The sequence below is a fragment of the Pseudophryne corroboree genome, chromosome 7 (assembly GCF_028390025.1).
Source record: "Pseudophryne corroboree isolate aPseCor3 chromosome 7, aPseCor3.hap2, whole genome shotgun sequence".
Taxonomy (NCBI): domain Eukaryota; kingdom Metazoa; phylum Chordata; class Amphibia; order Anura; family Myobatrachidae; genus Pseudophryne; species Pseudophryne corroboree.
Genome location: NC_086450.1, coordinates 22,709,887 through 22,733,161, shown reverse-complemented (window position 1 = coordinate 22,733,161; position 23,275 = coordinate 22,709,887). Strand labels below are relative to the sequence as shown.

Genomic DNA, 23,275 nt, shown 5'->3' with positions numbered 1-23,275 from the left:
TTGCTGCTGGTATTGGTTTTTATGTTGGCGCACGGCGGTGCCAGCCTGCAGTTAAAATTGCTATGAATAAACTTTGTTCCACTTCCTGTAATAACATGAATAACAGACAGTCCCAATGTCTGGCCACCCAAAGCTGCTTAGCAAGTGCCAGCTTCATGTGTGAGTCAGTAGTTTATTAATAGATTTGCATAATAGTTCATTTGTGCTATTTTTATAATATGGCATCATTTGATGGTAATAAAGATAATAAACAGCACTTAATGTATGGGCTGTGCTCTAGTAACCATTCTAGGAAAATGATAATCTGTGCACGGAAACTGATTCTCGTCATGAATCTCTCCCAACGTCATTTTATTTCACCTTGTATATTTTTTGGTTTGTTAGATTTTCTGTAGAGAACAGTTTGCGTCTGGGTTAATTTTGCCCCAAGACGTTTGGAAGGCGGTTCGTACTCCCTCCGGTTTTATGATACTGGTATCGGAGAGTGATACAATAGGATACATTAACTGCGCCACAATAGATTTCACTCTTCCAGATTTAGATATGATTTCCCATTGAATGAGGCCCCGTGGCTGGAAGTCAGCAGCGATCTAATTACCAGATAGAATAGAAGTTTTGTTCCTCTCGTTCTGTACCTATAAATCTGCCAAGGTTACATTAAATGACAGAGAGAACTGGGAGCACTTCCAAAAATGAGCGAACAAAATAGGACTACAAAAAAGATTATGTTAATATAATAAAGTGGTGAGTGAGAGGCTTGGGGGTCTTCTCATGCAATCATAGTGTCGTCATTGAACATCTGTGCATCTGCTGAATGTCGACGTGACGTTTCCGCGTTCTGCTGGGGTCGGAGGGTTAAGGTTAGGGTGCAGCAGTGGAGGGTTAGGGTTAGGTAGCACCTAGTTACCCTTCGTGGAGAGGACCTTTCCCACAATCCCCTTGGTCCATGTCACCAACTATTTGGAAAAGTAACCTGTGGCGAGCGAAGCGGAGCGAGACACCGAGCCCCAAGCGTGGCGAGAATGTGAGGGTAAAATAGTGCATATATAAAACACTATAACCTAAAACAAACGGAGAATGGATAAAAGATTAACCTGCTGTAAGGGCGGAAGTTCTCTCCTGCCCTCTCGTGCTGTCACTTCCTGTTCCTTTCCACGAGGGGAACATAGACACAACCACTAGGGTTAGGTTACAGCAGGTGAGGGATAGGGTTATGCTACTGGAGGGGAGGTTAGGGTTCGGCTCTAGGGGGAGGGTTAGAGTAATGTATGGGAGGGAGATTAGGGTTAGGCACTAAGGGGAGGGTTAGAGTAATGTATGGGAGGGGAGATTAGGGTTAGGCACTAGGGGGAGGGTTAGAGTAATGTATGGGAGGGGAGATTGGGGTTAGGCACTAAGGGGAGGGTTAGAGTAATGTATGGGAGGGGAGATTAGGGTTAGGCACTAGGGGGAGGGTTAGAGTAATGTATGGGAGGGGAGCTTGGGGTTAGCCACTAAGGGGAGGGTTAGAGTAATGTATGGGAGGGGAGATTGGGGTTAGGCACTAGGGGGAGGGTTAGAGTAATGTATGGGAGGGGAGATTGGGGTTAGGCACTAGGGGGAGGGTTAGAGTAATGTATGGGAGGGGAGATTAGGGTTAGGCACTAGGGGGAGGGTTAGAGTAATGTATGGGAGGGGAGATTAGGGTTAGGCACTAGGGGGAGGGTTACAGTAATGTATGGGAGGGGAGATTAGGGTTAGGCACTAGGGGGAGGGTTAGAGTAATGCATGGGAGGGAGATTAGGGTTAGGCACTAGGGGGATGGTCAGTGTTATGCTACTGGAAGGGAGATTAGGGTTCGGCTCTAGGGGGAGGGCCAGTGTTATGCTACTGGAGGGGAGGTTAGGGTTAGGCTGTAGGGGGATGGTTAGGGTTATGCTACTGGAGGGGAGGTTAGGGTTTGGCTCTAGGGGGAGGGCCAGTGTTATGCTACTGGAGGGGAGGTTAGGGTTTGGCTCTAGGGGGAGGGCCAGTGTTATGCTACTGGAGGGAGGTTAGGATTAGGCACTAGCGGGAGGGTTAGGGTTATGCTCTATGGGGAGGGTTAGGAAAATGCTATGGGAGGGGAGATTGGGTTTAGCCACTAAGGGGAGGGTCAGAGTAATGTATGGGAGGGGAGATTAGGGTTAGGCACTAGGGGGAGGGTTAGAGTAATGTATGGGAGGGAGATTAGGGTTAGGCACTAAGGGGAGGGTTAGAGTAATGTATGGGAGGGGAGATTAGGGTTAGGCACTAGGGGGAGGGTTAGAGTAATGTATGGGAGGGGAGATTAGGGTTAGGCACTAGGGGGAGGGTTAGAGTAATGTATGGGAGGGAGATTAGGGTTAGGCACTAGGGGGAGGGTTAGAGTAATGTATGGGAGGGGAGATTAGGGTTAGGCACTAGGGGGAGGGTTACAGTAATGTATGGGAGGGGAGATTAGGGTTAGGCACTAGGGGGAGGGTTAGAGTAATGTATGGGAGGGAGATTAGGGTTAGGCACTAGGGGGAGGGTTAGAGTAATGTATGGGAGGGGAGATTAGGGTTAGGCACTAAGGGGAGGGTTAGAGTAATGTATGGGAGGGGAGATTAGGGTTAGGCACTAGGGGGAGGGTTAGAGTAATGTATGGGAGGGAGATTAGGGTTAGGCACTAGGGGGAGGGTTAGAGTAATGTATGGGAGGGGAGATTAGGGTTAGGCACTAGGGGGAGGGTTAGAGTAATGTATGGGAGGGGAGATTGGGGTTAGGCTGTAGGGGGATGGTTAGGGTTATGCTACTGGAAGGGAGATTAGGGTTCGGCTCTAGGGGGAGGGCCAGTGTTATGCTACTGGAGGGGAGGTTAGGGTTAGGCTGTAGGGGGATGGTTAGGGTTATGCTACTGGAAGGGAGATTAGGGTTTGGCTCTAGGGGGAGGGCCAGTGTTATGCTACTGGAGGGGAGGTTAGGGTTAGGCATTAGCGGGAGGGTTAGGGTTATGCTCTATGGGGAGGGTTAGGAAAATGCTATGGGAGGGAAGATTGGGGTTAGGCACTAGGGGGATGGTTAGAGTAATGTATGGGAAGGGAGATTGGGGTTAGGCTCTAGGGGGAGGTCTAGTGTTATGCTACTGGAGGGGAGATTAGGGTTATGCTACCGGAGGGTAGATTAGGGTTAGACACTGGGGGTAGATTAGGGCCAGGCACTGGGGGGGGGGGGGGGGGGCTTTAGGGTTATGCTACTGAGGAGAATTATGGTTAGGCACCTTGGGAGGGGGGGGGGGGGGTTAGGGTTAGGCAGTTGGGGGGGGGGGGGGGTAGGGTTATGCTATTGAGTGATTAGGGTTAGGCACTTAGGGGGGGGGATTAGGGTTAGGCACTTGGGGGAGGATGGGGATTATGCTACGGTTTTATTTAGGAAAATCACCAATCTGGAACCATTAGAATCTCCCTGGCATCAGCCAATCACAGGCCTGACATTGCATTTTCCCTGTGTGCAGCGTTTTGTACATTTTCCCTGTGTGCAGCGTTTTGTACATTTTCCCTGTGTGCAGCGTATTGTACATTTTCCCTGTGTGCAGCGTATTGTACAGTTTCCCTGTGTGCAGCGTATTGTACATTTTCCCTGTGTGCAGCGTATTGTACAGTTTCCCTGTGTGCAGTGTATTGTACATTTTCCCTGTGTGCAGCGTATTGTACATTTTCCCTGTGCGCAGCGTATTGTACATTTTCCCTGTGCGCAGCGTATTGTACATTTTCCCTGTGCGCAGCGTATTGTACATTTTCCCTGTGCGCAGCGTATTGTACATTTTCCCTGTGTGCAGCGTATTGTACATTTTCCCTGTGCGCAGCGTATTGTACATTTTCCCTGTGCGCAGCGTATTCTACATTTTCCCTGTGTACAGGGGGCACCCTGGGGCAATGCTTTGTATTTGTGTTTAGGCACACCTTAACAAAGCCCCGGAAACAGAATTAGGGCTCTCACCCCATGATAAATCTGCCCCTCCATGCCCTCAGCAGTTGTGCACCCCCTTTGCTTCCTAAACCACCTACAAGGTCACTAGTAATGATATTGGAAATGTCAGGGCCCAATACTGACCCCCTGTGGTACATGTTGGAAATTACAACTGTGTTCAAACTTGTTCTTGTGAAGCTTTTTCCTCTTAGTTACAGCAAAGTACAAGCATGAAATGAATATGGAACCATTGTACAAGGTGGCTGATGAATGAGCAACTAAGGCAGAGTCTACTTATTTTAATAATAGAATGTCTTTGCAATACCACGCAATACGATAGTTAAAGCTGTCATCTCTAAAGAGTCATATTTACAAGCTTCTAAAGGATGCTCTGTAAGTTACTAAAGTGTTCAATAAGCTGTTCTGTCTCTATTTATCAGTACTGGCCATCAGTCTGCAAGTCTTTTACAAACCAGCTTCAACATGTGTCCTCGCTAAACCTTCGCAGAACCCGCATCTAGCGGATGCTTCAGCTTTCAGCGCACTGCAGTGAGAACTCGTATAGAAATGAAATATTTGGAAACCAGTTGTAAACTCTGTGTACAGTACATCGCTACTAGCGTCTGCCCAGTGTATGTTCTGTAGCCACACTGTACTGTACATCAGTCATTGCTCCCATCTCTCATGTAACAATATATAATGTCGTCATGTTTACAATATCAACATCGCATCAAGTGAAATTACGACAATTTGCAAAATGCCGACTTTGGGGTTCGTTTTTGGATTGGGATTCAGGTTAGCGATAGTGACATACCTCCGCAACTGCTGTTTTGTGACTTTGGGGGTTATTCAGAGTTGTTAGCAACTAGGCAAAACCATGTGCAGTGCAGGTGGGGCAGATGTAACATGTGCAGAGAGAGTTAGATTCTGGTGTGATGTGTTCAAACTGAAATCTAAATTGCAGTGTAAAAATAAAGCAGCCAGTATTTACCCTGCACAGAAACAAAATAACCCACCCAAACCTAACTCTCTCTGCACATGTTACATCTGCCCCACCTGCAGTGCACACGGTTTTGCCCATTTGCTAACTTTTTTGGTTTGCTAACAACTCTGAATAACCCCCATTATCTGCAACCTACAACTAAAGCCAGCAATGCCGGAACATGCCACAGCCGGCAGGGCTTGGTTTCGGGTACGAACCGCTGGAACAGCTGCTTGCCGATATTGTCAGTAAGTCCACATTTCATCATTGTCGACATGACCATTTTGACATGATGAATGTCGGCATTCTAACCGTCGGCAGAACAACCCCAGAACTAATCATGCTGTGTTTGTTTAGCATTTGCCAGCAGCGCACGTTGGCTTTATCCAATCTATAATTTCCAGATTCTACTGTTGTATTATTTCTCAGTAACAGAAGTGTTTCATATTCTGCATGTGGTGGGTTATGTTGCACAGTGGGAAGGTCGTAAAATCAGGATATAGGCCCTCATTCAGGTTGGCTCGCAAAACGCGATCCGACCGCAAAAAATACAAAGAGGATGCGGGCGCATTCGCTGGGCCCGTCCTGCGCATGCACCCGCATTTTCTGCGGGCGCCCCGCAGTAGATGCGAAGGCTGCTGCCTGTCAATCAGGCAGAGGCGGTCGTGGGGTGGGAGGGGGGCGGCAACGCTCCGTTACCTAGGCGGAGAAGGAGCGTTGCGGTGGGCGGCGCCAGTCGAACAGGATGCGTGGCATGGGCGTGATCGGGACTGGCTGCATGACGTCACACGCAGCCGCTGCTATCACAAAGATGGTGGCGGGCCTCCCGTGGTCGTAGCCGGGCTGCGCCGGCAGGAGGCTACCCTATTTTTAGCGATCACACTGAAATTGCGGTGCGACCGCAATTTCAGCGTGATCTCAAGGGGGACTGGTGGATAGCATGCTGGGTGGCCTTGTCCTGCGATGGGTGGCCCCGCCCTGCGATGGGTGGCCCCCAGCGGGTCTGGGACTCCAGGTCGACAACAAAAAGGTCGACACACCTTAGGTCGACGCCAATTGGTCGACACGCCTTAGGTCAACATGGGCAAAAGGTCGACATGGAAAAAGATCGACATGAGTTTTTTTATGTTTTTTTGGTGTCGTTTTCTTCGTAGAATGACCGGGAACCCCAATTAGTGCACCGCGTTCCCTCGCATGGCTCGCTGCGCTCGCCATGCTTCGGGCATGGTGCCTTCGCTTCGCTCGGCACAGATTACCGTTCCAATCGTAGTCCACGTGGATCGTTAAGTATGAAAAGGTTCCAAAAAAGAAAAAAATCGTGAAAAACTCATGTCGACCTTTTTCCATGTCGACCTTGCTCCTGTCGACCTTTTGTCCATGCCGTGCTAAGGTGTGTCGACAAATTGGCGGCAACATAAGGTGTGTCGACCTTTTTGTTGTCGACCTGGAGTCCAGATACCGCCCCCAGCATGCGTTCAAAAGGATGGCAAATTCTTCTAAGTAGAACCTTAGTGCCCATAGTCCTCTTTTTACTTCCCTTGTGAATCCTCTGATAAGTTTTGAGATCTCTTCCTTTCACGTAGTGTGTAAAGTGTATCCAAAGAGCTAAAATGAAGTGTAACCCTGGTGCAGTCACGCTCGTCCTTAACGTGGTGATCTTCTGCAGACCATAATGTCTCTGTGTGTTCTTTACAGGGGTGACCCATGCAGCCATATGGGCGGCGTGCATCTCGTATCTCAGTGCCGCGGTTCCGCCATCCTTACGTACTTCGGCGCAGGGCATCCTGCAGGGCCTCCATCTGGGGCTTGGTAGAGGCTGTGGAGCCATGATTGGCGGCGTCTTGGTCAACTTCTTTGGTAAGACACAATACACACTTCTCTGGAGGAGTAAATGGGATACGTCAAAGTTCGAATATCTAAGCATCCCCTACAGCTAGAAAGTGTTTAGCGAGTGGTCTATAAATGAGACATTTGGGTTTGTGCCACTAAGCTAAGTTTCTACACTGCATTGTTCCAGATAAGCCTTATAGAAAGCACCATTCACATTTATCTATTCATGTTTATTCTTTCAATAGAAATAAAGCAAGAAATACACTGTTCTATTGGCAGCAAATTCTGGGAAAATGCAGAACTTTCCCCGGGCAGGTTCCGTTATAGATTGCCAGGCTGTCTGGGCATGTTACTATACGTATTTGCCATATCTGCAATCCTATAAAATTCCCCTTCCCCAGGTTTGGACTGTCCCATGGTGACGTCGGGAAATCCCAGGTGGGCCCCAGTGCCTGCTTGCCCATCTCCTTCTCTGGGGGTCAGGTTCCATCCTGTGGGAGGTCTGGTTCCATCCTGTGGGAGGTCGGGTTCCATCCTGTGGGAGGTCGGGTTCCATCCTGTGGGAGGTCGGGTTCCATCCTGTGGGGGGTCGGGTTCCATCCTGTGGGAGGTCGGGAGTGAGTTTTCTGGTGGAGCAGGACCACGGATGAACACGGGGGTTTGGGTCACCTTTATAAAACTGCACCAAGATTTACCCTCCTGCCAAGTAAAATGTGGTGATCACCCCCTGCCCCCTGCAGGGGGTGATCAGCTGCCAGTGATTGGAATGGCATTGTAGTTCTGCATTCATCCCATCTGTGGTCTGCATGGATGTTTATCCCCTATTGGTTGTGTGTGTGTTCCAGGTGCTGCGGAAACATTCAGAGGTATCGGCATGGCATCTCTGGTCATCCTCCTTCTCTTTGCCCTGATTCAGTGGGTGGCCGTGTCTCACAAGAAAGAAGGTACAATACGGAACATAAGACACTGCTTTACACTGTGCACTAATCTGTAACGTTATACACTGTGCACTAATCTGTAACGTTATACACTGCACTAATCTGTAACTTTATACACTGTGCACTAATCTGTAACATTACACACTGTGTACTAATCTGTAACTTTATACACTGTGCACTGATCTGTAACTTTATACACTGTGCACTGATCTGTAACTTTATACACTGTGCACTAATCTGTAACATTATACACTGTACACTAATCTGTAACGTTATACACTCTGCACTAATCTGTAACGTTATACACTGCACTAATCTGTAACGTTATACACTGCACTAATCTGTAACGTTATACACTGTGCACTAATCTGTAACGTTATACACTGCACTAATTTGTAACGTTATACACTGTGCACTAATCTGTAACTTTATACACTGTGCACTAATCTGTAACGTTATACACTGTACACTAATCCGTAACGTTATACACTGTGCACTAATCAGTAACTTTATACATCTGTAACGTTATACACTGTGCACTAATCTGTAACGTTATACACTGCACTAATCAGTAACTTCATACATCTGTAACGTTATACACTGCACTAATCTGTAACGTTATACACTGTGCACTAATCTGTAACGTTATACACTGTGCACTAATCTGTAACGTTATACACTGCAGTAATCTGTAACGTTATACACTATGCACTAATCTGTAACTATACACTGTGCACTAATCTGTAACGTTATACACTGTGCACTAATCTGTAACGTTATACACTGTGCACTAATCTGTAACTTTATACACTGTGCACTAATCTGTAACGTTATACACTGTGCACTAATCTGTAACGTTATACACTGTGCACTAATCTGTAACTTTATACACTGCACTAATCTGTAACGTTATACACTGTGCACTAATCTAACTTTATACACTGTGCACTAATCTGCAATTTTACACACTGCACTAATCTAACGTTATACACTGTGCACTAATCTGTAACGTTATACACTGTGCACTAATCTGTAACGTTATACACTGTGCACTATACTGTAACTTTATACACTGTGCACTAATCTGTAACGTTATACACTGTGCACTATACTGTAACTTTATACACTGTGCACTAATCTGTAACGTTATACACTGTGCACTAAACTGTAACTTTATACACTGTGCACTAATCTGTAACTTTATACACTGTGCACTAATCTGTAACTTTATACACTGTGCACTAATCTGTAACGTTATACACTGTGCACTAATCAGTAACTTCATACATCTGTAACTTTATACACTGTGCACTAAACTGTAACTTTATACACTGTGCACTAAACTGTAACTTTATACACTGTGCACTAATCTGTAACTTTATACACTGTGCACTAATCTGCAACTTTATACACTGTGCGCTAATCTGCAGTTTTACACACTGTACGCTAATCTGCAACTTTACACACTGCACTAATCTACAACTTTACACACTGCACTAATCTGTAACGTTATACACTGTGCACTATACTGTAACTTTATACACTGTGCACTAATCTGTAACGTTATACGCTGTGCACTAATCTGTAACTTTATACACTGTGCACTAATCTGTAACTTTATACACTGTGCACTAATCTAACTTTATACACTGTGCGCTAATCTGTAACGTTATACACTGTGCACTAATCTGTAACGTTATACACTGTGCACTAATCTGTAACTTTATACACTGTGCACTAATCTGTAACGTTATACACTGTGCACTAATCAGTAACTTCATACATCTGTAACTTTATACACTGTGCACTAAACTGTAACTTTATACACTGTGCACTAATCTGCAACTTTATACACTGTGCGCTAATCTGCAGTTTTACACACTGTACGCTAATCTGCAACTTTACACACTGCACTAATCTACAACTTTACACACTGCACTAATCTGTAACTTTATACACTGTGCAGTAATCTGTAACGTTATACACTGTGCACTAATCTGTAACTTTATATACTGTGCACTAATCTGTAACTTTATACACTGTGCTAACCTGTAACTTTATACACTGTGTGCTAAACTGTAACTTTACACACTGCGCTAATCTGTAACTTTAGACACTGTGCGCTAATCTGCAACTTTACACACTGCACTAATATGCAATTTTACACACTGTGCACTAATCTGTAACTTTACACACTGTGCACTAATATGTAACTTTATACACTGTGCATTAATCTGTAACTTTATATACTGTGCGCTAATCTGTAACTTTACACACTGTGCGCTAATCTGTAACTTTACACACTGCACTAATCTGCAACTTTACACACTGCACTAATCTGCAACTTTACACACTGCACTAATCTGTAACTTTACACACTGTGCGCTAATCTGTAACTTTACACACTGCACTAATCTGTAACTTTACACACTGCACTAATCTGTAACTTTACACACTGGGGGTAATTCCAAATTGATCTCAGCAGGAATTTTGTTAGCAGTTGGGCAAAACCATGTGCACTGCAGGGGAGGCAGATTTAACATGTGCAGAGAGAGTTAGATTTGGGTGTGGTGTGTTTAATCTGCAATCTAATTTGCAGTGTAAAAATAAAGCAGCCAGTATTTACCCTGCACAGAAACAATATAACCCACCCAAACCCAACTCTCTCTGCACATGTTACATCTGCCCCCCCTGCAGTGCACATGGTTTTGCCCAACTGCTAAAAAATTTCCTGCTGCGATCAACTTGGAATTACCCCCACTGTGCGCTGATCTGTAACTTTACACACTGCACTAATCTGTAATTTTACACACTGTGCACTAATCTGTAACTTTACACACTGTGCACTAATCTGTAACTTTACACACTGTGCACTAATCTGTAACTTTACACACTGTGCACTACTCTGTAACTTTACACACTGCACTAATCTGTAACTTTATACACTGTGCACTAAACTAACTTTATACACTGCACTACTCTGTAACTTTGCACACTGTGCACTAATCTGTAACTTTAGTGCCCATATCAGTTTACAGCACCTCCTCGTATCAGTGTGGTAGTGTTCCTTCTAGGATGATGAAGGGGCAGGGCACCGGAGTTCGGGGGCACATTGGCGCGCGCATGGCGCGGCCACGCCCCGTCATTTTAGTGGGCGGTGCGGCCCACAGACGCTGCTATAGAGGGCGTCTGTGGCCATCGACGTCACTGTTGGGGGCGTGCCCAGCACCTCCGTCGGTGCTGGGCTTCCCCCAGCTCTCTCCCAGTGCGCGAATGGATGCCGCGCGCATGTGCACAGCATCTTTACACGCTGGGAGGGCAGGAAACGGGCAGCTGTTCTCTTCCCTTATGACAATGCGGTTAGCCAAATCTCCTTGTGGTTGCAGCCATGGTGTCTATCCATCCTTTACCCGTATCCAGATAATTATTGGAGACAGTGGGGTTCCTCTCCTAAGGGGGCTGCAGATGAGGAGCTCTCGGGTCACGCAGATAATGTATTTTCATAGCGCAGATCCACAGTGGTGCAGAACAGTGAGGACACAGACAGCTTATTGTACAGATGATAAACATGAAATAAGGAAGTGACTGACATGTAAGATCATCAGCCTACACCACACTAGTGCTCACTCTAGGCTGTTCTAGCAGGGCGCCGCAAAAGGGGCAGGGCGGTTTATGCCTTCTAAAAAACGGGCAAGGCGCGGCGCCCTGCTAAAACAGCCTAGAGTGAACACTAGTGTGGTGTAGGCTGATGATCTTACATGTCAGTCACTTCCTTATTTCATGTTTATCATCTGTACAATAAGCTGTCTGTGTCCTCACTGTTCTGCACCACTGTGGATCTGCGCTATGAAAATACATTATCTGCGTGACCCAAGGGCTCCTCATCTGCAGCCCCTTTAGGAGAGGAACCCCACTGTCTCCAATAATTATCTGGATACGGGTAAAGGATGAATAGACACCATGTCTGCAACCACAAGGAGATTTGGCTTACCGCATTGTCATAAGGGAAGACACACTTGCATGCATATTAAATGATTATCCTGTAAGTACAAATTGGATGCAGCCAAATCAGTGAGGTGATGGTGGCTGGAGATGAGCGGAATCATATTTGCGCATGATTTGTCCTTGCGCCCTGTGATGTGGTTGGGGTATAATTAGGGAGAAGTCCAAACAGAACAAATGTTTTTAGCGGCACAGTTGTGTTCTCCTTATCTTGTGCCCTAAGTCTGTCCGCATTCATTTACAGCTCTCTCATGTGTGACCGGATGGTGGAAAGGGCAAACAAATATCTGTGTTAATTTGTAAAGTGTGACGGTTACACTAACACATCATTGTAAAGAGATTGAATTAAAACACCGGGACTTGGTAATAGTGGCTGGAGGCATTTTGCACAGCAATATATGGAAATCATGTGATACCCTTAAAGTCACAAAGTTATTAACTTTATTACACGTGTCCCCGGGTGTAGTTCTTCCCGACAGAGTGCAGGGCAATGAAATGCGTGTGCTTGTGTACCTGTCCCTCCGCACTCTTGTGTATCTGACCTGTTACAACAGGATGCATGAGTTCCGTAACACAATCCAGCCTTTGTCAGAACATCGCATTGTCACAAAGAGAGAAAAAAACAAGTCTCTTTCTCCAATATAATATCTGGAAGACATTTGTGGCATCCGGGGTTTAGGAGGTTCTAACCTCTCAGATGTGATGCGTGTATGAGAAGATTCCACAATAGGTTTTTTTTTTCTTAGCTCAGTTCCATTGCAGCCTTTTATACGTTCCCTGTACCAGGTCTGTATATTGGGGGTCCTGTGTGCAAGACCTCCTTGTCATCTAATGCAGGGTCCCATTACATGAGAGCAGTCTAGCGCTGTCTTCGTTGTGGCATTGCCCTCTGTTCCCGTCGTACAGGGTGACTTAATGCACAGAGCAGTTTAATGTGAATCTTTATCAATAGACATCATTACAATTACAGGGGCAGATGTATTAACCCGGAGACGGCATAAGGAAGTGATAAACCGGTGATAAGTGCAAGGTGATAAACGCACCAGCCAATCAGCTCCCATATGTAAATTGACAGGTAGGAGCTGATTGGCTGGTGCCTTTATCACCTTGCACTTATCACTGCTTTATCACTTCCTTATGCCGTCTCCAGGTTAATACATCTGCCCCAATGTTCCTTGTGATGTCTCAGAGGTGGGCGAGTGGGTTCCTGACGACCGTGCACCTACTGATTTTGCAGTCCACTTCCACCGGTGTATTATTTCTTGCAGATGAATCCATGCTGGCAGAGAGAATCCCTGTTCCCTCCAGCCCCGTTCCCATAGCCACTATCGACCTGGTACCGCAGCACTCTGAGAACATCATGCCTTCTACTCCAGCCAAGTTTCCACCGAAGAAGACCAAACATCAGGAGGAGCAGGAGGATGTCAACCGGCCCGCTTGGGGGATAACCTCCTCGCCTTGGGTCTCTCTCGCTTACGTCTTTTATCAAGTCAAGGAAATGTTGTCTGTTTCCAACACCAGCCAGCTCTCCGAGAGCCAGCCCTTGCAGGTACGGTGCTTCAGGACTAGGAACGTAGTGGTGGGGTTAGTGCGTACTGTGCTGGGTCTGGCTGGATCATCCCATGCTGGTGCAATGAGAGCATTACATATAATATAATAATCATAGTTATACACGCATGGGATGTCATCTTTCCATAGGCGAGGACAGTGCTGGGATATAACCTGCAGCTCCTGAATCAGAGCAGTTTGATCTGGGGCAAACCCTGTTGCAATGCGAGGGGTGAAAAGTGCATTTTATAAGTATTTTGCATGCAGAGTAAATACTGGCTGCTTTTGTATGCAGCACACAAATACTGGGCAGCTTAATTTACACTGGAATTTAGCATTAAGCTAGGACAACCCCCTCCCAACTGTAAATCTGCCCTCCCTGCAGTGTAACATGGTTTGTCGAGGCTCCCGGTGTCCAGCAATCATGATTGAAAGTGCTCTATGTACTAAGAATGTCTGCGCAGACCCGTGAGGCTTTTATATTATTAATTAGTTACCAGCCCGTCAAAATGACGGAACAACATACCAGTAATGTCAGCGTAGGCGGCGTTGCGTGCCTGAATGGAGCAGCACTCTAATTGCTCCGTCCGGCGCCATCTAGTGGCCGCTGGTGCTCAAAACACTTGCATTCCCCAGGCAGAGTTGAGGGACAGCGTTTGCCTTTTATTATATTGGGCAAGTTGTTTTATACAGATCTCATTGGATTTATTTTTGCTGTCTTTGATACATGAGGTTTCCAACCCAAATTACTAGTTACACAATGACGAGTTGTCCTCAGACATGATAAAGATATTTGCTGTAATATATTTCATGTGTTAGTAGCTTGAATCTAAATATTTCTTTCCTCTTTTCCTATTACTGTATATTGCGTCCAGCTCGCGCCCAGCTTTATGTTATAACCAGAAACGTCATGTAGGATGTGCACTAGTTATTGTAGAGTCTGTATGGCCCATTCTGGGCTGCACACAAGCTGGCATGCGGTCGCACCTAGAGCATATAGCTCCATTAGAATTCCGTTGTCTGTAGATCACATTACGTGCGGCCCAGAATCCGGTCCTCTGTGTATAAACATCAAACCCTCTCCCTACAGCTGAACCATTGATCTTATGCTGTGTTTGGTTTCATGTGTAGAGAGGTGTATTAAGTTTTCTTTTTCCATTGCTGCTTTGGAATGACAGTTGGGAAACAGAAAATAAAGGTAAGTTGTACCCACGTTCCTGCTTTGTTGTGATCCGTCTCTGCATCATTTGGGGAGAATTGGAAAGTATCCTATATAAAGGGGCTGCGTGGACTCACGACGTTTATATGTAATATGGAGATTTTCTCTCCAACGCTTCCTTAACACGGGCACAGCTGTATAGCACAATATAAGAGACTGTACAAGTAATGTTTCCAAATGTACAGTTATAAGTCTTGGTTCCAGCTGAGGTGCTGTATACCTCACACCTCATCTGTCCCCACCAGCTTAAATAAATAAAAAGTACATATGATTCCCCTCACACTCATGTGCACGTTCTGTATGCCCAACGCCCCTCACACTCATGTCTACACCTCTGTACGCCCAACACCCCTCACACTCATGTCTACACCTCTGTACGCCCAACGCCCCTCACACTCACGTCTACACTTCTGTACGCCCAACGCCCCTCACACTCATGTCTACACTTCTGTACGCCCAACGCCTCTCACACTCATGTCTACACTTCTGTACGCCCAACACCCCTCACACTCATGTCTACACTTCTGTACGCCCAAGGCCCCTCACACGTCTACACTTCTGTACGCCCAACGCCCCTCACACTCATGTCTGCACTTCTGTACACCCAACGCCCCTCACACTCATGTCTACACCTCTGTACGCCCAACGCCCCTCACAGTCATGTCTACACCTCTGTACGCCCAACGCCCCTCACACTTATGTCTACACTTCTGTACGCCCAACGCCCCTCACACTCATGTCTACACTTCTGTACGCCCAACGCCCCTCACACTCATGTCTACACTTCTGTACGCCCAACGCCCCTCACACTCATGTCTACACTTCTGTACGCCCAACGCCCCTCACACTCATGTCTACACTTCTGTACGCCCAACGCCCCTCACACTCATGTCTACACTTTTGTACGCCCAACACCCCTCACACTCATGTCTACACTTCTGTACGCCCCTCACACTCATGTCTACACTTCTGTACGCCCAACGCCCCTCACACTCATGTCTACACTCCAGGCTTTTTCTCTTTCAGCCCTGCATGTAACAGAGCTTTACAATGACCATTTAAGCCATCCACATCCGTTCCTGCACCAGTGGAGCTTACACTCTACACTCTATCCTCCTTACAAGGCACAATCCAGGTTTCATTGTCAGAAGCTTATTAACTTACCAGTATAAGTTTGGGGTATAGGAGGAAACCTGGCCAAATGAGAAGGCCCTGGTCTGAATCAAACCCAGTGCTAACCACTGTGCATTTGAGCCACCATTCCATTTAAACATAACCCATTTCTGTCTAAATCATCTGAAGACTCCTAGTCCCAGATACCATATATAGATGGGCTTTGTGTAATATCGTTTCTTTAGTATTACAACTTGCATGGGTCAGTTCTATGGATATGTCATTAATGTCTGTGTCACGTCGATATCCTATATTTATGGCGGCAAGAAAGCAAAGCTCAACAACGATGTATTTTTACGCTCCATTCTGTTGTTCTTCCAGGAAAATAATGAAAGTAGCAATGCATTAAAGAGCGAAGGAGAGACTGCGCAAACAGCTGGGGTAACGCCTGATATTCAGGAGCACAGCGGTCCTACAGATCTCAGTCCGAGCGACCCAACCCAGCCAGCGGACGTTGTCCTCTCAGAGGAGAATTCACTGCGCTCCTCCTCTCCACCAGAAGATACGGGGCAATAGCTCAGTTGCTGGAAACCTGGTCCTACACTGGAAAATGCCTGACATCAGAGGGATTTTATGTTTTCATTCACACATCTTGTTTTATATACAGCTGTTTTTAAGTAGCATGTAGAATTTTTTGCTTTTGGCATCTGTAAATCTGAAGATACATTTCCAAAAAGAATAGTTTCAAGATGGAAGACAAAGCGGCTGAGCCCGGTGAACCAACATTACACCATCAACATCTATTGGGAACTGTACAGTTCTGAGGCCGTCTCTTTATCTTTGTGTATATATACTTCCTGCATAGGTCATATACAGTGCGGTTACAGCTGAGTGATCTAGATACGTTTGATTACACAATATACGAACACTCGTACTTTATCTGGTACTCAGATATGCACCTTTTACCTTCAATATCATTTTCATTGAGAGAAAGTTTGAGTTTGGTGCCTTTTCTATAGTTTTGGGTTCAATACTTTGCAGAAGCTTTAACTACAAGCCTAGTCGGGGAAGTGTATGTAGCGTATACTTCAGCAGACATTGCCACTGGTCCAATAATACTATAGATAGTTTCTATATGTGTCCTATTTATATTGTGTTCTTACAGGATGGAGGAAATATGCTTTTAAACACTGTATATGTCTTTCGGGCTTCGTGGAAATGTGAACTAAACAAATGAATGAAGGAAACATACCCCCCTTCCCCCCTCCTCCCCAAACTCCTCATAGCTAGTAATGTAAATTGCCAAGATCAATTCAAAACCTGGTCTGCGAGCAAAAGTACCAGTCCCTCACTTGAAGGTGCCGTGAGGTGGGGCGAGTGTGGGTGCCTCTGCCGGCGTTTACACGATGACGCAGCGTCAACTAACAAGCCTCCCTTCCCCGCAAGCTGCTTACACCTAATTGGATGCCCCCCATTCTTTGTTAAAACGTCGAGGTGATGCATTGTATCATCTAGGCCCTGAATGTGTCTTCGTGACTTTAGGTAGCTAAAGTTTTCCCAACATTCTAAAAAAGCATACTCTTATAATTCACAGAGAGGTCTATTTACTAATACCCCTTTTCCACTAGCTCAAAAAACACGGGTAAATGCACGGGGGGCGCGCATTTACCCGTGTTTTTTGCAAGTGGAAAAGGGTCCCCCCGCAAAATCCTGGATCAAGTGACCCGTGAATCCTACCCGGGTAAATACCGGAGTAGGACACAGAATGTTCCGGGTAGGGTTGTAGTGTAAACAAACGGAAGCCGTGTCGATGCGACACGGCTCCCGTTTACACTGTATGGAAGGGCGGCGCTGGGAGATCATGTGATCTCCCAGCGCCGCCCCTGCCGCTAGCAGCGTCGCCAACCCCGCAATATGCTGGGTTGGTGAGTGTAGTGGGAAAGGGGGTTGAGCACGGGCCGCAGCCGGGTAGCACCCGTGTCAGGCTCCGATACGACCCGTGCTCGTAGGTGGAAAAGGGGTATAAGATTTATAAAGTGGAGAGTGATAAAGTACCAACCAATCAGCTCCTGTCATTTTTCAAACACAGTCTGTAACGTGGCAGTTTAGGAGCTGATTGGCTGGTACTCTATCTCCATCCACTTTATCTTTCTCCAAGGCTTAGTAAATAGGGCTGAAAGTCCTGACCATATCTGTATAAATAGTGAGTGCTAAGGTCATTGATTATAATCTGTTAGTATAACTTTGTCACTTCACCATTAATTTGGATAAATTGGCTATGAGATGGTTTAATGCATCCCTCTAGTCTAGATTATTACGTATATTATATTTATGGGACCTCTATGAAGTACTTGGCCCTTGAGCTTCTTCCCAGGGCTTCTCGGTGACTTCTAATATACTGTGCGTTGATATTACCAGCTGCCCTGTATACATACATGCCTGGGCCTCGTGCCCACCTTCCCTCTCACAACCAACTCTGTTGTGACTGTAATTTAACTGAAGTCTGAATGGTTTTATTTTTGTTATAGAATATGTTGGGAAATACCCGCAGCTTTCGGTTCCAGAGCATTTGCGGGAAAAACACGTATGGGGGTATTTATCAAACCTCGAAGAGCGATAAAATTGTGAGAGATAAAGTACAGCCAATCAGCTTCTGCCTTAGATTTTACAGACAGTAGGGCAGATGTATTAAGCCTGGAGAAGTGATAAAGCAGTGATAAGTGCAAGGTGATAATGCACCAGCCAATCAGCTCTAATATGTAAATTGACAGGAGGTGATTGGCTGGTGCATTATCACCTTGCACTTATCATCTGCCCCAGTGTTTGAAAAATGACAGGAGCTGATTGGCTGGTACTTTATCTCTCACAATTTCTCTCTGAGCTTTGATAAATCCCCCCCTTAATGTTAAAGTACATTAACTTATTATCCTTCAGCGTCTGAGATAATCATTACACAGTTTTCTTACTGTACAAAAAAAATAATATATATATATATTTTTGTTTGCTGAATTATTTAGGTAGGTTTTTATTCTTTTTAGCAGCTGAGTTCAGAGGCTGGTCTCTCATGTTATACATTGGGAATGAGGAGAATTGTCCTTACACCTACTACTAAGGTATAGTGGATGGAGTGTTGGTTCCACATAGGGTCAGGGTTATACCTTGCCTCTCTATGTCGAGGGTTATGATTTTGCCGACAGAGGCATGACCTTATACGGTAGCTGTTGCTCCAGGTGCTGCCAGAATTCTTTTCCTCAATCCGGAGAAACGCGTTGCTTCTCTGCAGCTGACTGCCATTGCTCTTCTCACGGCCCAGGTCCCGCCTGCCGCTACACTTCCGGCCACCTTGCGCGGCCTTGAGAAACCCTCTGACCTCGGGGTATTAACATGTTTTTTTCCCAGCACTTTATTTTAATATATAGATATGCTATTGGGGGCACGGGACACTGAAGTATGCACGCGTCATTTGATCACGTCTGCTTCGTGGTCGCGATTTCATCTCATTAACGCCTAATGTTATTTCCTACCCCCTTTATACATGGCTGTCGCATTCCTCCATGTCATCCTGACCTTTGCCACGAATCTGTGTTCTGTAAAGCTGCCCGTACACATAAAGATTTATCTCTCCAATCTGGCTAGTTGGAATGAAAATCTGGTAATGGATGGGAGCAAATTACATGAATGGGAGGAAATGACGGGTGACCATTTAAATGGTCAACTGTCATTTGCTCTCATCCATTGTCAGATTTTCGTTCCAACCAGCCAGACTAGACGATAAATCTTTCGGGTGTATGGGCATGTGACAGTTGGCAGTAGCTGAACTCGGAGGACTGCCCGCTGCCTTAGGATGAGCAGCTGTTGTCTGTTCCTGCCATTTAGTGTAATTGATGCAACAATGCATTCTGCGTCTGAGCACAGTCGTGCTGCGGCGTAGGTGAGCGCGTTGATCTGCGCAATCGTAAATGAAACTATAAAGCTTTGTGATGCCCACTATCTTACCACGTGGCGTGACAATATGCCATCACCCATGGTAACCCATTTCATGTTCATGACCCCTTTAGACATCATCTTGAACGTATCTGCTTATGTCCAATATTTGTCATGCCTACTTTTGTGACATTCGCCCCGCTAATGAAAGCCTTAATCCGCAGTGCGCTCGTTAATTGCCATTCTTATGATATTTTATGAGAAGAGTTTATTGAAAGTAAAGGTTATGAATAAGTTATTACATCATCTGATTGTTGGCCTTGGATTACTTGATTTATTTCTTATACAAGAAACCTGAAGCTGCTTTAGTAAAGAAGTGTCCTTTGTGATCTGGAATGTATTTATTAAATGTACATATACTGTATGTTCTGTACCCATTTGCGGAAAAACACAAAGTATCCAAAGTGGCTTTTTCAAGAAAATAAATACATTGTCTATAGCTTTGCCTGCTGGTTGTCCTTTGTTGGTAACGTCTGCGCACAGGAGGCAAAGTACAGGCTCCGCCATGTTGGTCAAATGAGGGTTTTTGAAGCAAGACTTTGAGACCTAAAATAAATAGCCAACACATTTTGTTCATTCAAAAAAACAGTGCGTGAAGGTGGTATTGCGTATTTATAGGTGCAGGAGAGCTGATTGCTGCCACTGTGCTGCCTCCTGCAGTCTGTTCCTTGCCCCTAATATGGGATCTGGTTAAGCAGCGTGCGACTCAGACACAACTGAGCAGATATGGGCCTTGGGTTGTCATTCCCCCTGGGTGTCCTCATTCTTGGGCAGATGGTGAGATCTAATTATCCTGCATCGCATGACGTCTAGACCGGGAGGGATGTCTGCAAAAAGTGAAAGTTTCTGTGACCCTGCCATGATTGGAACATCTTGCAATAAGCACCCTAGTTAGGCTTACTATACTATCCCTTTGAACCATAGCCATATTAAGGGGGTGATGCAGGGCATACTGTACCCCGGGCCCCCCTTTGTCAGGGGCCCCCCGGCCAGAGCACACTGACATCACTAGCATACCCTCTTAAGCAGCAGCAGAACCAGCAGCCAGAATGTGAGCAGGACAGTATGCAGTGCACGCAGAGACACAGGAATATCATGATTCATGAGCTACCGACAGAGCTTTCTGACCATAGGAGAGTGGAGAGGGCTGTAAGTGACACAGGGATCCCATCTTCTCCTCCTCCCCGCCTCGGTGTCTGAGTCCTGTGTAAACTGTTATGCAACTAAACCATTTGGGTCTAGAGATATAGACAGAGTTCTTCTGAGTCCTGTCCCAGTGTGTAAGTAGTACAGAGGCTGCTGCTATTCTTGCATGTGACAAGATAAATTATTTTATTTTTCTATGTGTATTTTAAGATTAAGTTGTCTTTGTTCCACTACAAGAAAAGTTTCTAAAATGGTTGTCTTTCAATTATGTGGAGCTATAAACAGTACCCAGGGATATTTAAACTATTAGTTAAAACTAATATACAACATTGGTTTAAATTTAATGGCCCTCATTCCGAGTTGATCGGTCGCAAGGCGAATTTAGCAGAGTTACACACGCTAAGCCGCCGCCTACTGGGAGTGTATCTTAGCATCTTAAAATTGCGACCGATGTATTCGCAATATTGCGATCACAAACTACTTAGCAGTTTTAGAGTAGCTTCAGACTTACTCTGCCTGTGCGATCAGTTCAGTGCTTTTCGTTCCTGGTTTGACGTCACAAACACACCCAGCGTTCGCCCAACCACTCCCCCGTTTCTCCGGCCACTCCTGCGTTTTTTCCGGAAACGGTAGCGTTTTCAGCCACACGCCCATAAAACGCCGTGTTTCCGCCCAGTAACACCCATTTCCTGTCAATCACATTACGATCGCCGGAGCGATGAAAAAGCCGTGAGTAAAAATACTTTCTTCATAGCAAAGATACTTGGCGCAGTCGCAGTGCGAATATTGCGCATGCGCACTAAGCGGAATTTCACTGCGATGCGATGAAAAATACCGAGCGAACGACTCGGAATGAGGGCCAATATACACAATCTATACCTCCCACCATGACCCATTCCAGGAGGGACAAAATGTTCTCTACCTGGACTTCCCTCTTAATTTATGATTGCAATCACCTGTTTTGAAACACCTTTCTTATCAATTACATAGTTCAACACAGGAAATCCAGGTAGAGAGCATATTTTGTCCCTCCTGGAATGGGACATGTTGGGATGTATGCACAAATTATACATCCCCCACCTTCCATCGGGGACCCCCTTTCTTAAGTGCACCGGGCACCCCCGAGGCTTAATCCGGCCCTGCTTTAAACCAGGACACTTATGAATTACACAAGTTGTCTGAGGCACCCTTTGGGAATAGGAAATCAAAGACCCACATGAGTATTCAGATGAACAGTCCCAATAGTGAGGGGTCCGAGGAGAAGACTTGGCCATAGAGTAATAGCCTGGAAGGCAAGCAGGAGTTATCCATCTGTAATACAGGGAGAGAACGGGAACATTAGGGTATAGACAAAGGGCAAGTGGAGACAACTGAACTGGGGATAAGGCGGCAGGTACATTTTTGTGTCCAAAAAGGAGAGGATCAAATCATTTCAGTGTAGACTTGACTACGACACCCAACCAATGACCCAAGCGGATGCAGGGTCCACCTTGGATTTAAGCAGGGGGTAATGACAGATAGCTTAGAACAAACTGGAACAAGAGTGGTCAGCGTCATTGCTCAACGTGAAGCCCTCCAGTTCATCGTGATGCTGTTGGGAATGAAGCGTGCACTTACAACTATTTCCATTCCGTGTCCATCCATACCGCAATAGCTGTGAATAATGAGACAGTGCCCGTACCCAGTGAAATCACTCCAGGTGCTGCTTCATCTATTAATCCAGTGATTTGAAAAGAGGGGTTTAATTGGCTGAGAACAGGAACAGTGGCTATTCCACTGATGGCAAAGGAACGGCACAGATTAGTGGTCTCTGAAAGGCATCTCTTCACCAGCAGTGGGAAATCGATCTTTTACACAGCAGAGAGATTGCCACGTGGAACTCTGACCTTGCAACAGGAGCCATGGACCAGTGAGAAGTGCTTTGTTTAAACCATTTACATATTGGTGGGACCTGGTCTTCCATATTAACTGTGAGTCCTTTACATCACCTATATATCCTGCACACATCCAACCAGTCTGAGTGTTTCTATTATATACATTCAGCGGTGGATATATAAACTAAACTTATGGACAAAATGACTGAAAAGAACCTATTTACTATCACTAGCATCACATTGCCTTTCCTGCCCTGAAAGAGGTTATTGCAGTACCATATTTTCTCTTACGTCCTAGAGGATGCTGGGGTCCATTTTAGTACCATGGGGTATAGACGGGTCCGCAGGAGCCTTCAGCACTTTAAGACTTTTTTTAACAGTGTGAACTGGCTCCTCCCTCTATGCCCCTCCTCCAGACCTCAGTTTAGAAAATGTGCCCAGGAGACTGGATGCACACCAGTGGAGCTCTACAGAGTTCTACTGGAAAAGACTTTATTAGGTTTATTATTTTACAGGGAAGCTGCTGACAACAGTCTCCCTGCTTCGTGGGACTTAGGGGAGGAAATAGGAACCAACTTCTCAATTAGTTAATGGCTCTGCTTCCGCTGACAGGACACCATTAGCTCCTGAAGGGTACTGAACACAGCCCAAGCCTGGCCAGCATTCACTCCCACAGCACTGCCGCCACCCC

The 23,275-nt window shown here is 45.8% G+C and overlaps 1 protein-coding gene across 3 annotated transcripts in view; it reads left to right on the top strand.

Annotated features, from left to right (window-relative positions):
* Nucleotides 1-17,433, top strand: part of MFSD6 (major facilitator superfamily domain containing 6) — a 103,214-nt gene extending 85,781 nt beyond the window's left edge. For 2 of the 3 annotated variants that reach the window (XM_063932736.1, XM_063932737.1), the window contains exons 4-7: nt 6,626-6,787; nt 7,606-7,704; nt 12,969-13,249; nt 15,962-17,433. In XM_063932736.1, the coding sequence (XP_063788806.1) occupies nt 6,626-6,787; nt 7,606-7,704; nt 12,969-13,249; nt 15,962-16,156 (737 nt within the window). In that variant the 3' untranslated portion in view covers nt 16,157-17,433. Of the gene's footprint in view, nt 1-6,625; nt 6,788-7,605; nt 7,705-12,968; nt 13,250-14,426; nt 14,447-15,961 lie in introns of all 3 variants that reach the window. The other variant, XM_063932738.1, reaches the window with a different exon arrangement.
* The last annotated feature ends 5,842 nt before the right edge of the window (nt 17,434-23,275 follow it).